The 15,062-nt window shown below is 37.5% G+C and overlaps 1 protein-coding gene across 5 annotated transcripts in view; it reads left to right on the forward strand.

Moving 5' to 3' along the window:
- Window positions 1-10,658, forward strand: part of TP63 (tumor protein p63) — a gene marked incomplete at both ends in the record, with an annotated part of 224,360 nt that extends 213,702 nt beyond the window's left edge. For all 5 annotated transcript variants that reach the window (XM_081088136.1, XM_081088137.1, XM_081088138.1 and 2 more), the window contains 4 exons: window positions 3,567-3,724; window positions 5,884-6,028; window positions 7,359-7,452; window positions 10,362-10,658. In XM_081088136.1, coding sequence (XP_080944262.1) covers window positions 3,567-3,724; window positions 5,884-6,028; window positions 7,359-7,452; window positions 10,362-10,658 — 694 coding nt within the window. The remainder of the gene's footprint in view (window positions 1-3,566; window positions 3,725-5,883; window positions 6,029-7,358; window positions 7,453-10,361) is intronic.
- Window positions 10,659-15,062: the final 4,404 nt, after the last annotated feature.

Below are 15,062 nucleotides of genomic sequence, written 5' to 3' on the forward strand. Positions count from 1 at the left end.
TATACAGAAGCCCAAGTTGTTAGAATTAAGAATTGGGACTTGACTTTACCAGGATTTCTCCACAAAACTAGAAATATAGAAATACATGAAGCATGCATTCTTATATTGCTGTTATATTAGATTACTAGAAAAATCTAGTATGCCTCTGGAGAAAACAGCCAGAGGCTTACACCTTGTTATTTTTCTGGAAAGAGCTATGTTCTTACTTTTTGGGGGTTTTTTGTTTTGTTTTGTTTTGCTTTGTTTTGTTTTGATTTCGTGTTGGGGAGAGGAAAGAAAACCATAATGCCACAGGTCCTGTTATCCTTCAATACTTTTTTTTTTTTAATCTCTTCAGATTCAAATCAAGTTTTGGAATTGTCTACTCAACGGTTGTGACAGTATATTTAAAAAAAAAATTAAAAAGGTTGTTCTTCAAGGGCTTTAAATTCACCACAAATTTATTCAGACTTATTTGCCTTCCACAGCCCATAGAGATAATCAGAATATTATTTGTATGTCAGAAATTAAAAACTTAATATTAAACAGATTACTCTGACCTTTTGCCTTGTGGATTTAATACTTCTACATTAAGAGAGAAGTATTCAGAATTTCTGACCTTTTCAGACTCCCTTGCTTCCATTCATCCACTCACCCTAATTTCTAGATTTGCTCAATTAAGAATCCTTTCACTTACTCCTATTAAATCTTAAACATGTACATCTTTATCTCCTAAACCAAACACTAGAGTATTAAACATTTGGAGCTTGAGGGGAAGAGTAAAGGTAACCAATGTATCTTGAGCACCTACAAATTATGGTGCAATGTCCAGGGCTCATATATAATGTAATCTCCACAGCAACTCTTCTAAAATGAGTATAATAGCTTTTCTACAGATTAAGAAAATGAGACTCAACAGACTTGTAAAATAAAAGTCAATTAATTTGTGTCAGATCTAGAAGGTGATGTTCACCTATGGTTTCTGACCAACCTTCCTCAAAAATAGTTTAGTCAGTTTTTAACAAATGAATTAATAAAATGGTCAAAAACAAAGACCACAAAGGGAAAAGAGAATTGTAATAGGATTTGGAAGAAGCCATTTACTGTAACTGAGGTTCCAGGGAAAATGCAAAGTTTTTAAATATATTTTAATTTTCCTAATGGTAAACATTAATGTTCAGGTATTGCTTCCATTAGCTCTTATTGTACATTTGAGGGGATGGGAGATATAACTACAGGTCTTTTTAGGTCACACAGGACCAACCTGCCTGTGGAGTCTAGCAAACAGGCATGTTGGGTACTTGGTAGTGGGCAAAGCTAGAAGAAGCACCTGGAAAAACATCTCTTGGCCACTTTGCCTATGCTTTCATGCTCTTGGATATGGACTTACAGGTGTTTCTAAGTATCTCCAAATGTGCTGACTCTTACACCAGGTGGAGTCAATTTGATGGTAGCTGGGGGTGGGGGTGGGGGGCATCCTTTACTACATCTCTTGCTCCCTGTGCTATCTCAGTTTCCCACATTTCTCTTATGACTTCACCAATTTCTTGATTCTGTAACTTTGCACACCACTATCTTATTTCTGGAAAGGTGCCACAGAATGAAAACAAACAAACAAACAAAAAGCTCTTGGACTAGGAGGAGCCAGGAGATCTCTCTACTCATCATTTGACAATTTATAACTAAGCACATTTTTTCTTAGAGATTTATATTTATCCATTCCTACCCTGCCCATTCCTACCCTCCCATACCATGTCCTCCTCTACAGAGAATATTTCAGAAAATGGGTAAAGGAGAGCTTGGTAACCTGAGGCATCTTACAATTGGAAGAGCTTATTATATAAACACCTATTTATACAACATGGATCTATCTATGTTCTTAAGAAGGACTATAGGGAAAAATCAATGTTCTCTTACCTTAAAGGCAGTGATGGTAATGTGGAGCTGAATTGTTAATTGTATAATTGTCATTCATATATATGCAAATGTGTATATAGCATATTGTTTGAATTCCACTAGCTGTGGCTCCTCAGCGCTATGGAATGGAGCCATTCCTGTTTTGTGTAATCATGGAGAGCAGTGTGGCAGCTTCAAAGACCAAGTGTCCTACTGTAACACTCCAGTACTAGAACCACTTTTTATTATGTTTTCAAACATTATTATACCATGTTTATTTGAAAACTGGGTTTATTTATAGAACCTTCAAAATTTGTATTTATATATGGTTGTGTGTATATGTATACACATATACCTATACATGTATATATTCAAATAAAACTGAAAGAAACATGCTTTCTCTTTCCTCTAATACCAGTATGGCTACAACAGGGAAGAGACAAACAGGAACACAATAATACATTTTGTTGAAAAGTCTGAAAGGGGAGCTTTTCCCATCAAAGTTTAGAAACATGCTCAAAGTCAAATCTTCATCCTATAATCCAATAATTACTCACTGTTGATACCACATGGTCTATAAAGTTCTTCATCTTATCTTTTCCAGTTCTCACTACAGCCCTACAAGGTAAGTTGGATTATTATCACCATATATCCATTATTCCATGAGCTTCTCAAAGATGCAACCACCTCTTATTAGTTCTCCTACCTCTAACATCTAATTCCTGTAGTAAGTGTATATGTATTTCATTTCTATTGTTTTCCTGTGAGGAAACAAAGGCAGGGATGCTTAGAGGCTTGCCTAGGAACCTAGAGCTTCCTAATATATGCTGGAAGAAAACTTAAACTTTCATTTTTTTTAACTTTGTATCCTACCCTGATTCTAGTAGACATCACTAGTTGTATATTCAAAGAAAAAGTCAGAAATGCTAGTTGTGTTAGTAATATCAAATGTAGTATATTACAATATGGCAAACCAAGTCTAGTAAATTTCCCAGTTGAAGTTACGCTGAATGGAAAACTTTTTTTTTTTCCTTTGTCTCCCAGGAGACTTATGGAAAGTCAATAAAACATTTGTTTGGCCTCCAGGGTTCTGCATACAGAGGCTATTGGCATTCCAAATGGTTATTTTATGGTCCGTGAACATCGAGGCTGACAAAGCCTGTTTCCATGTTGAGGCCCCTGCATGGAAGCAGGGTCTGCTGCTAAAGGCCTTGTTTGATTGGCTGTGCAGTTGTCTTCTGCATATCCCCAATGACCCAGGAAACTTCAAACGAAATGTCCCCACTGCCGTTTGAGCTTGGCATCTCCATATCTTTGAGTCTTAACTCAGTTCTTTTTCCTTATTGATTTCCAAACTTGTTTTAGTTGACAGGCAAGAGAGTGCAAAAGGTTAGAGAAAATTATAAAGGAACAAAGGAGGGTGCAATTGTTCTCCCTCTCACAAAGGAGATATTCACTTTGTACTCTACACATTCAGAAAGAATATGATTTCATGATAGCGTTGTAATCCCTCCCTAGTCAGGAAAAGTTCTCAGAAGGAAATGCAGATAACTTCTTGTCATTGATCCTGGAGGAATCATTTTGCAACTGCACAGTTTAAGGTCATGATTTAATCTGAGACCTGTTGGACATGACCATCCCCACTCTCCAGTGCCCCATGCTCACCATCATTCCAATGTTTGTGTTCCTAGGACCTCGATGCAGTCTCAGTCTTCGTACGGTAACAGCTCCCCACCTCTGAACAAAATGAACAGCATGAACAAGCTGCCTTCTGTGAGCCAGCTTATCAACCCTCAGCAGCGCAACGCCCTCACTCCCACCACCATTCCAGATGGCATGGGAGCCAACAGTAAGAGCATCTCCCTTAAGCCACAGCTAAAGAATTCACAGAGCTAGTTTTAGAGGAAGATTCTGCTCTGGGATGCAGGAAAGACTTGCTCTTAAGCTAAGTGAGAGGCTCAGTGGGACAGAACAGTTCCAAATTGAGTGCTTGAATTTCTCATAGTAAACAGTTTCTCACTTTTGAGGTGTGTGGTTCATTACAAAGTACATTGGTGGAAATGAAGAAGGCTATTTCTTTAGTAGAGATAAGGATCTCTGTGAAAAGGACAGTCTACTCCTGTCAACGTGGATGAAGACACTTTCTACATCCTTTGAGATAGTCCAAGGAAAATACATCCAACATGTGGGAAGTAGCGTGGTATGGTGGACTTAAAATCTAGAGAAATAAATTATAGTCTGGACTCTATTGCAGTATTGGCTATATAACTATGGAAAGGACACCTCTCTGCTCTAATGCTCAGCTTTCCATTCATAAAATCATCGCTCTGCACATTTCACATATTATGATTCTGTTCCCTGCAATCTTGGCCTTCTCAACTTGTCTACTCCATTCCATTCACAATCATTAATGACTGACATAAGGAAAGGAATTTCTCTTTTACTGATTTACACACAGATCCCTTATAGCAGCTAAGTATAACTATAAAAACAATGTGAAATTTGAGCCTTCGAGTGGATGATTGCTTTATAGTTTTGTGTGTAAATATAATTATCTTGTCCACCAGAACTAAGTCTAGCAAAGTGGATACCCAAACTCGAAAGAAAAAAAAAAAAGATGATAAAAATGCAGAAAGATGTATATCTTCAGGGATGCAGGAGCCTGAATATTTTACATATATCCTGTAATGCCCTCATAAAACAGTGCCTCAAATTGTCTTACAAAATCCTTCATCATTTTTACTACACTTTTAAACTTGTATTTTCAGTTTTTCCTTGAAGAGACTGGGTTTTCTTAATGAAGTTAAGGAGAGTAGAATTGGGACTCTCAGTGGTCTGATGGCACATATTCAGAATTCAATGAGATGAAGACATGTGTGATGTGATTGCCTGATATAGCAACAAAGACCAAAGACATTAGAGCTGGGCTGCTCTCTCACTAGGGATAAATTCAACCTAAGACTCAACCTGACCCCTTGACAACAAAAGGAAAAGTACCCATTCACTTTTTTGTTTTTCTTTCTTGTGAGCTCTTAGAGTCCTCAAGTTTTTCTTTGGATGACCAGAGAGTAGTAATGACAAGGCCTTCATATTTGTGTAACAGACTTTGCCTACTTTTTCTTATTTATACTTCACAGTGTTCCTTTGCTGTCATCAGGAAAGTCAGAGGGGAAACCGATGAGACATGATAGTCCTGTGCTCTTTAGATGGCTCATTAGTGGCACAAGTCTTTTCCCTTTGGCCCACTGCTATTCACTAAAGTAGAAATAAATTATATTCATCTTTTTGCATATATGTTGTTTTGCTCCTTTTTTTGACCTGAATACACTTTTTTCATAAATATTATTATATTAAGCTGTTCTTTATAGTGAATGTTTACAATTTATGGTTTAGTAAAAGAAAAAAAAAATCAGTGTGTGAATACAATCCTGAAATGGACCATAAGAAAGCTAGAATTTTAATTGTGTTCCTTCTTATTAGGTTTATGGTTTCTACAAATATTACAACAAATCTTCCTATTCCAAAATAAATATTTGTTCTCTCATTCATAGATTTCTTAATTTGCTCACTTAACCTAAGTTTACTGTGCATCTGCTCTGTGCCATGCTAGTATCTGTGGGGATCTAGACAGATACAGGTTTAATCTCCATGTCTGAGGAGATTAGACTAATGAAGGGGACAGAAATATAACCCATGAAGGCAAATACAACAAGGGAAATATTAACATCAGGAGCAATGAGTAATTGGACAGAGCATTAGAAGTACAGAAAGAAGTGGGAAGAGATTGTCCTAAGAGTCTGTACAAAGGTCAAGAGGCCTGTAGTTAGTCTTTAGTTTGGTGGCTATACTGATTGATGAGATGTAGAGTACTTGAAGGGATGAAGTGAGAGAAATGACTAAAAGGGAAGCCTGGTAAATCAGGTACATTAAACCAGACAAGATGGGCCACTAGGATGCTGGTACGTGATGATGGCAGTAACCCTCTCTGTTCCTCCTGCTTCTGTTCAGTTCCTATGATGGGCACCCACATGCCAGTGGCTGGAGACATGAATGGACTCAGCCCCACCCAGGCCCTCCCTCCCCCACTCTCCATGCCATCCACCTCCCACTGCACCCCCCCACCTCCGTACCCCACAGATTGCAGCCTTGTCAGGTGAGTCCACAGTATGTGCCACAGTATGGGAGCCTGTCCTAAACATTTCTGGGTGGTGGAGGGTGGACACTTGTCCAAAGTTAATAGCACAGTAGGAAAGAAAGAAAGCAGCCCCATGGTTGAAGTTCAGCTACCATTATCTCTGATCTATGGAGTGGTCATCAGTGTTTAATTAAGGAACATGACCCTAATCAACGTGGAGGAAAGTGAAAATGTGAGTTTATAGGCATATAATTTATCATGCCTGTTCCCCCATCTTCACTTGCTCCCTGCCTCTTCCCTCCCATTTTTACAAGGTCAGCTGTGGCCTTCAAATTGGTGCCCAGGGCTGGGGTTCCCAACAGGGCTGTACACTTGCTATCCTGCTCCCTTTCTTGCTCTCTAGGCCTCATAGCTCTCAGCCACCATGGGATGATTATTTTGAAGTTGCATGCCCATAGAAGAGTTTTCATGTTAGCAAAAATGACAGGGACTTTCAAGAACCTGATGGCCTCTGCTGCTTTGCTATATGGGAAATGGGAACACTCCAGGCAAAGGCTTTCAGATAGCATGACAAGAGAAGTGCATGAAGCCTGACAGATCTGTTTCCCACGATGGCAAGAATAGGCACCCAAATCTCACTCCCAGGACACATCATCTTCCTCTGCTTCATGTGCAGAATAATTCTTTCATTTGGCTGCTGGAATAATGCATTGAGCTCTTTGTGATTGGTGCTATGAAACTAGCAGCATCAGTCAGAGGGATGGCCAAATACATAGCTTATCCCACCCAGCATCTGGTTCTGTGGCAAACTGGTGGCATTATCAGTCTGAGACCAGCACCAAAACATAAGTCAAAAAGCATTAATGGCTTCATAGTATAGTGGCCTATAAATTTATCTTGGTCTCATGAACCTATCCTAAGGACAGGTTCCGTTCTCAGAACCATTCCCAGAACCCTCAAATACAAAACAATTAAAGTAGAGATGCTCTTTTTGAAGTGAAGAGCCAGGAGGCAAGAGGGCTGAGAAGCTGACCACTGGACTCCTTCCTTTCACCCCCTGCAATGGCTACTAAGGCACATTTATAGAACCCCTTACAATTCAATCACCATTTCAAAACTCCTGCTCTGCAGGAATCCTTACAGTTGATTTTAATTTTATAGACCTAAAATTCAATTCACTTATCATCCCCAAGACTCAAATCCAAGGACCACATACACTTTATCTACCCATAGTCTCTTCTGTAGGGCATCCCAGGGCAAAATGTTGGGTTTTTCTTTATCTGCCAATGCAGTTGGGGTGAACTTTCTTTTTCTGTTTCCTCCTTCCTCTTCCCTCCTCCCTCTGCAGTTTCTTAGCGAGGTTGGGCTGTTCATCATGTCTGGACTATTTCACGACCCAGGGGCTGACCACCATCTATCAGATTGAGCATTACTCCATGGATGTAAGTAACTGTTAGACTTTTCTCTTGAGTTTTATTTCTTCATTTCTTCCCTCTGGTGACAACCACCTTGTAGGACAATCCCCCTGGTTATAAAATTTGTTTTTGTCATACCCTCCAATACTCAATTTGGATGGAATCCATAACATGTTAAAAGATTCCTAGACCACAACCTACACATATGAGAAGCTTAGCAATCAATCTTCCTCAGCTTGTCTAATCAGTCAATTGTCTATTGCATACTATGTACAGAGTGGGAAAGAAGAGATCTAATTCTCACCTTCAAGAAATGAATAATTTCTAAATTTAGAGAACTTTTTGGATGTTCTCATTAATTGATATCAGATCCTACGGAGGATAGCAGAAAGCGTATGATAATATTCTCACTTTAAAACATGGAGAGACGACAATGTAGTCATTTGCTATGATGAGTTGATGTCAGAATCAGGAACAGAACCCTGAGGTGTAAACTTCTGGTCTTTAACTCTATGAATTGGCCTTTTCTGCCTTTCCTTAAAGTAGGACCTTAAAGGGATTCAGCTGCTCTTCTCAGTGAAAGCCATATGTTCATTCATTTTCAATTCTATCAGAATAGGGTTCAGAAATTCATGATTACTGGGAAAGATTACTTATTATGAGTTTAAATACCAACTCTGCTTTGTAGTAGCAATGCAAACTTGTGGTTATCGCTTTGCCTCTCTGGGCCGCAATTAATCCAGTTGGGTTCAAAATCACTCTCCTCTGGCTTTTATATTATTTGGTTTGTATTTTGGAGCAAGCTACACCATGTCTTGAACTGCTGCTCACATGGGAGCTTGTATTGTTCTGGTTTAGGCAATCTAATTTTCCATCCTGGCTGCCTTTCATGTTGCTCTTTTTGGGGTTTACTATCTGTCTACCAGCTTCCAGAAGTCCCTTTGGACTGGTGGAAGAAGATCCTCTCTGCCTCAGCTTCTGCCTCTGCTTCTGTAATTGGGACTATTTTTTCTCCTCTCCTTGAGCACCGATGCCAGAGATGCCCTTGCAGCATGAGAATGCCCAGCCCTGTGGTAAACAGTATATGCTGTGCTGCCCCTATTCCCACCCCTCTCCACCCCATAAATCAGCTCTGGATGCTGCTCCCTGAAGGTGAAACTATAGAGAAAGCTTTCATAGTTAGTTCTGACAGGTTTTAGATAACTACAATGATGTCCATCCTTTGAAGACAATGGAATTGCTCTGTTTGGGAGCTCTACATGATGGAACAGGGAATATGTCTCTTCCCTATATTTTTAAAGTTATACCTCTACTTGCTCGTTGTCCCCACGGGGGAGTGTGTCAGGATGTTCCCTTGCCTATTAGGATCTGTAGATGTTCTCCACAAGTACATCTCTCTCTGCTGGTATTGACTACATCTTATGCCAGTGTCTGGCCCACAGCTTTCGTACCTGTCCATAATAAGTTAAGATCTATTCAGAGAGTCATGCAGATTAATGAAGCCTAGTTTATAAAGAGTTTTGGACTTACTGGGAGTGTCAGAAGCATAAAGAATTATGTTCACTTATCTGTTTATGGATCATCTTCTCTATAATATATTCTTCTCCTAGAATAGGAAATGGAGTACCCATACTGCAAATGCCCAAATTTGGAAAGATTGGAAAGCCATCTAATTCTGCATTCTCACCTCAGCTTCTTCCATCTCATTACTGGAAATAAACACTTCTTGTTCAGCTTGTCTCTCAATATCAGTCTAAGTTATTTTGCATCCCTTCCTGGAAAAGGAATGTCATTAAATTTGAGAGTTTTCATAAGTATTCTCTCTAAGATGCAAGAATGGATTAATAATAATACAACAATAATACACATGATTAAGATTTATATAGTATGGTTTATAATTTTCAAAATACTTTCATATCCATATTTACATTATTCCACAATGACCTAAAAAGGAATTGTATTCCATTTTACCAATGAGGCCAGTAGAGAATAAGTGATTTGATGAAGGTCTAGAGCCAGTCAATGACAAAAGATCCTCTATCAAGGTCTTCTAACTCCAAGAACAATGTTGTTTCTACTCAACTTGCCATTCCATAAAAATTTAAAAATAATAATATAATTTTCCAAAATTAGCCCTCACTGAAACAAATTAATGAAGAGCTACTGTAGATAAATGTAAGAGATGCCACCACCTTAGTTAAGATCAACCATATTTGTCATGCCTTCTACTCCCATCCATAGAATATGGGCACATACTCTGCATTTTGATACTTTAATTTATCTAAGCACTAAGAGACCTTTTGGCAGTTGGGCTATTGGACTCAGAGGCTGTCCTGAGTGCCCAAGTCATTCACTTAGTTATACAAACTTAGGTTTATCAACTTCTCTAACTTTCAGCTTTCCTATCTAAAAAAGGTGTATAATATCTACCACTAATCTGAGGATTAAATGAAATCATGAATATAAAATAATTAGTTCAGTGGATGGCACATAGAAAATCTTTAATAACTGATAGTAATCTTGTCTTCTCAAATTCTCATTTGAGTGGTGGTGTCATTCCATTAATACCTTCTTCTAGTGACTAGAATCATGTAGATTTGAGAGTTGGAAGGTACTTTACCAAATGTTTCTGTTTTGGCATTTTTTCTCTCTGATCTAACTATTGTCCCCACTTTACTAATGAAGGAACTGGGACCAGTAAAAAAATGAACAAAGTGTTATCCACAAGCAGAGATGGCACCTCAAGACTGTACATTTGTTCTTAGTTATATGCAGTGCCAAAGGTTATGGGAGAGCTATTTTATTTTCCAATTTAGAGGTCAATAAATTCAGATCAGTTAAACCAGAGGAGCACTGGGGAATGGCAGAATGTTACAGATTAAATGTCAGTTGTCTCCTTGACCTGATTCTCCTTAATTCCCTTTCCTATTGCACAGGATTTGGCAAGTCTAAAAATTCCTGAGCAATTCCGACATGCAATCTGGAAAGGCATTCTGGACCACCGGCAGCTACACGACTTCTCCTCCCCTCCCCACCTCCTGCGGACCCCAAGTGGTACCTCTACAGTCAGTGTGGGCTCCAGTGAAACCCGGGGTGAGCGTGTTATTGATGCTGTGCGCTTCACCCTCCGCCAGACCATCTCCTTCCCACCCCGAGATGAATGGAATGACTTCAACTTTGACATGGATGCTCGTCGCAACAAGCAACAGCGTATCAAAGAAGAGGGGGAGTGAGCATTACTGTGTGAGCTCTTTCCATACTCTTCCCATCAGCCCACCACCCTATAAGGCACTACTGCTTGACCTTCAAAGCATACTCCCTACCTCCTTCCTCTTCTCAGTGTGGTTTCTTAAGGGAAGGAGAAGTAAAAGGCTACATTAACCTAATGTCCAACCAGTTGTCTGGTTCTGATTCTGGCTTTAAGCCTTGAAATCTATTATTTGCAAGACTAAAGTTATCATGAATTAGTAGAAGTGAGCGAAAAAGCAGTGAGTGTCTTCTTAAGCTGTAGAGCTCTCTCATTGACTTTTATAAAGCATTTTCACTCTTATAGTCTAAGACTATATATTTAAATATATAAATATACAGTATATATTTTTGATTGGGGGGCATTGAGTATTGTTTAAAATATAATTTAAAGGAAAGAAAATTGAGTTGCACTTAGTGACTTTTTTAATTTACTTGTTTTGGATGGCTTATCTATACCCCTTCTCTCAAGGGATCCCATGTATGGTAATACCTATTTAGAGCTTGTGGTACATGTGAGTGACAATTATGTATAGGTCCTTTCAGTTCTTTTGATGCTAAACAAATGCCACATCAAACCTTTGGGTAGATTCAGTTGTATTTACCATTACTTATTATGTGACTATATACATATGTACATGATTCTCTATTTTGATGTATCTTACGTTACTGACATTCCTCCTAGTATGGTGATTCACTTTGGGGTTAATCCAATTATAAGAAAAAGTTCATATTCATATTATCACTAGAGGAAGGAAATATGCTCTCTTGCTTTTGGTTGGGAATGGGGAATATGGGTCATGGCTAAAATTTTTCAAGGGTCCATGGCAGCCAATTAAAAAACACCTGGTATCATCTATCTGGGTATATCAATAATCCCCTCAAATTTAATACCAGACATCTGATTTCTTAGTGTTTATTGGTAAAACATTTGTGGCCATTATAGAAGCCTTAAAACTGAAATTTATTAGTAGATTGACAAACTCAATTACACATTTACTACTATTGGTAGAATTAAGGTTGAATTGATTGAAATGAATGTCATCTACCTAGTTCTTACAGTGAAGTCATAATGGCTCTTCAGAATATCCAGGAAAATGAAATATTATATGGGAAATATTGAATCTCCACTATTTAGTAAGAGACCTCAGTGGACCATGAATTTAAATTCTTGGAATACCTTTTGAAACAGATAATATTATCTGGTAAAAGTTTCTTTTAAAAACCCTCCTACTCTATAAAATTCTGCATGTAGAAGCTTGCTTATCTTTCTCTCTTCAAGGTTTAAAATAGGAGTAGTGATTTGGAAAATACAAAATTAGGAGATTAGTTTTTCTCTGTGGCATCAGTTACATCACTATATCACTGCTCTTTTTTGATCAATGAGAGTTTCACTTTGTTGAAAGTAACTGTGAGAACCCAATTCCCCACCCATCTCTCTCCTTGACTATGCATAGACATAAAAATTTCCCCACAGTTCAGGGGATAAGCCTACTGTGGGAGCTGTTGCTTGAACCACATAAACAAAGAGTTGTCTTCAATGTTTGGGAAAATATGACAATATTCCCCTGAATATTTCAGAAACACACTTTGTAGCAAATGTGTTTTTTTCAAACTATAAAACAAATATTTTGTGTATATGCTAATGAGATATAAAATCTTTTACTTTCTGGTAAAGGGCTATTCTTGCACATAAGCTTCCATTTGTATTTTAAAGTGCAAAAGGGCTAATGTGGCTCTAAAATATAATGTATGTGTTTCATCTGAAAAGTGTATATATGTTTTGTGTATGAAATTACATATTTTGTGTTTCAATTATTTTCTTTTTCTTTTGGGGATAGTGGGTTTTTCAGAACCACAGTTGAAACCTTTTATTATTATTATTATTGTGTGTTTTTTTATATTTTCATGGAGATACCAGTTAGTAAAACTAAAAGGTCAATAAGAAAAAAAAATGTCATAATTAAGATGGGGGGAGAGAAAGTTGTAGTTTTTTTTATTATTTTTATTTTGTATATTCAAGAGAGTGAGTCCTTGATTTCAAAGTTTCATTGTGCTTAAATGTTAATAAGCACTGTTAACTTGTGGAACAAGCAGGCAGCTTTGAACACCTATTAAGGGGAAGAACAAAAACTGTGCCTTGGCAAAGCTAGGAGGACACATGGCTTCTTCTACTATCCTGAGTGTTTGAGTAAACTTAAGGACTTCTGAGCTATTTCAGCACTATTCAGATGGCACTAGGGGACTCAGAAATCCCTGTACTGTATCTCATGGATTTGGCAATAGCCAAGTCTAAGTGCAACCACTGGCTTCACATCCTGATGGAAACTTACACTCTTTGAGTGTATGAGTAGCTAGGACAATGGGGTAAAAGAATATTAAAGGCTCACAAATGGGAGTGGGCTTAATGTTCCTCCAGTTCAGGGGATAAGCCTTGTGGCCTTGTCGAAAATGGAAAGGTTTTTGTTTGGAGGTGATGAGAAACAGAAATGGAGAACTGAGCTTTCTTCATTAAATCCATTAATATTTGTTTTCTTGATATTCCTCTAAAATATAGTATGTGGGATGTTGAATGTTTAAGGGTTGTATTTTTTTATTATTTTTATAATTGTACAAAAATTAGTAAATGTCAAATGTTTTATATACTTTATTAATGTTTTTGAAAGATTTCTTAGAGATGTGATACTTTTTTTTTTAAGCTTCACTTGCTTGTCTTTTGGTATTTTGTATCATGGGCTTTTGGTGAGCCAGAGGCAAATCTACAAGCCACTAAATGTTTACCAAGACATGCAATAAAATTTAAAAATAAATAAAAATGCATTGAAAAATGGTGTAGATGGTGTGTGGTGGTGTGTATGTGTGTGTGTATCTGCCTATCTGTGTATTCTTTGGCCTTATTTTTAATCATTGAGGAAGAAAAATATCATGAGAAAACATTAAAGAGGTTCAATATTGATGCTTCTCATCTCAGAACATTATAATCATTATTTTCTCATTTTACCCAATCTATGAAGCAGAAAAGACCAGAAAAATATCCTCACAGATTTCATACTTTGACTGAGGTCAGGAAAAGTGTGCTTTGGAAAGAGATTAGATACTCCTAATATCTAATTTAGTGACCTTCTCATGGTGCTAAGAAGTGACCTAATGTCCAGCTCAGAACTGCGGGGCTGGGATGCAGATTACTCTGGTTGTGTGTGGGAACAGCATTGCAGATGGTGGTCTCTGGGCACATTCTCCTATAAATTTAGTGTTAAATATCACCTTTTAGTTATAAACATTGATTTAGTCAATAAAATACTATCAAAATGGTTTAATTATTTTATTAAAGAAATGAAAAAGCTCTTTTATGAACTAGAATTAGATGGCATGAAAGTGATTTAATATCTTAGATTTATAAATAACTTGATAGAATAACAGAGTATATAATATACACAATTTAAATATATCAGTTGATTTTTCTAATTATAATGCCACCATATTATATATATCCCATGTTCAAAGGCTGTTAAATTGCATTGTTTACCCATATCTTCAGAAAAAAATCACTTCTACTGTCGTGGTAAATAACCTGCTTCCCTAATACAGTGGTCTGGCCCTCTAGCAACTTCAGCGCGAAATTATAGCTAATTTGCCTACAAACATCAGGTGGTCATAATAATCTGGCCACTCAGTATATATACACATTCATAGAGGGAGGGCTGGTTCAGCTTACATTAGGGGTGCCAAAAGATTCCAATTCTCATTCCTTAAAATATAGGTGATGGATTCCCCCAAAATGAAATGGTTGATACAATGGTGCCATGAAAAGAAAGAGAAGAAGCAATGAAGTGGATAATCCTTGATATACTTTTAAGGTACTTCTGTTTTAACAGTAGTCTTGGGTTTTTTTAAGTATATTTTTATTGATTTCAGAGAGAGGAAAGGAGAGGGAGAGAGAGCGAGAAACAAATTGCCATCCAAAGTGGCTGTGCCATTTTGCACTTTCACCAGTGATGAATGAGAGTTCCTGTTGCTCCACATTCTTGTCAACCTTGGTTTTGTCAGTGCTCCAGATTTTGGCCCTACTAATGGATGCATAGTGTTATATCATTTAATTTGCATGTCCCTCATAGAATTGTGGAGCATCTTTTCATATACTTATTTTTTTCATTGTTATATCTTTTTTAGTGAAGTGCCTCTTAAGGTCTTTGTCCATTTTTTAATCAGCTTGTCTGTTCTCTCATTGTTATTTTAAGAGTTCCAAAACTACTTTAAAAAAGACAAAATGTATTTATTCAATCATCATAAGTCTGGTGGACTCTTATACAAATCTAAAATGCAGAATGTTTCAAGATTTTGTTTTTCCAAACCTTGAGACATTTTCTTTTCTTACCATTCTTGGAATCACT

The sequence above is a fragment of the Myotis nattereri genome, assembly GCF_964212035.1.
Source record: "Myotis nattereri genome assembly, chromosome: 3".
NCBI lineage: Eukaryota > Metazoa > Chordata > Mammalia > Chiroptera > Vespertilionidae > Myotis > Myotis nattereri.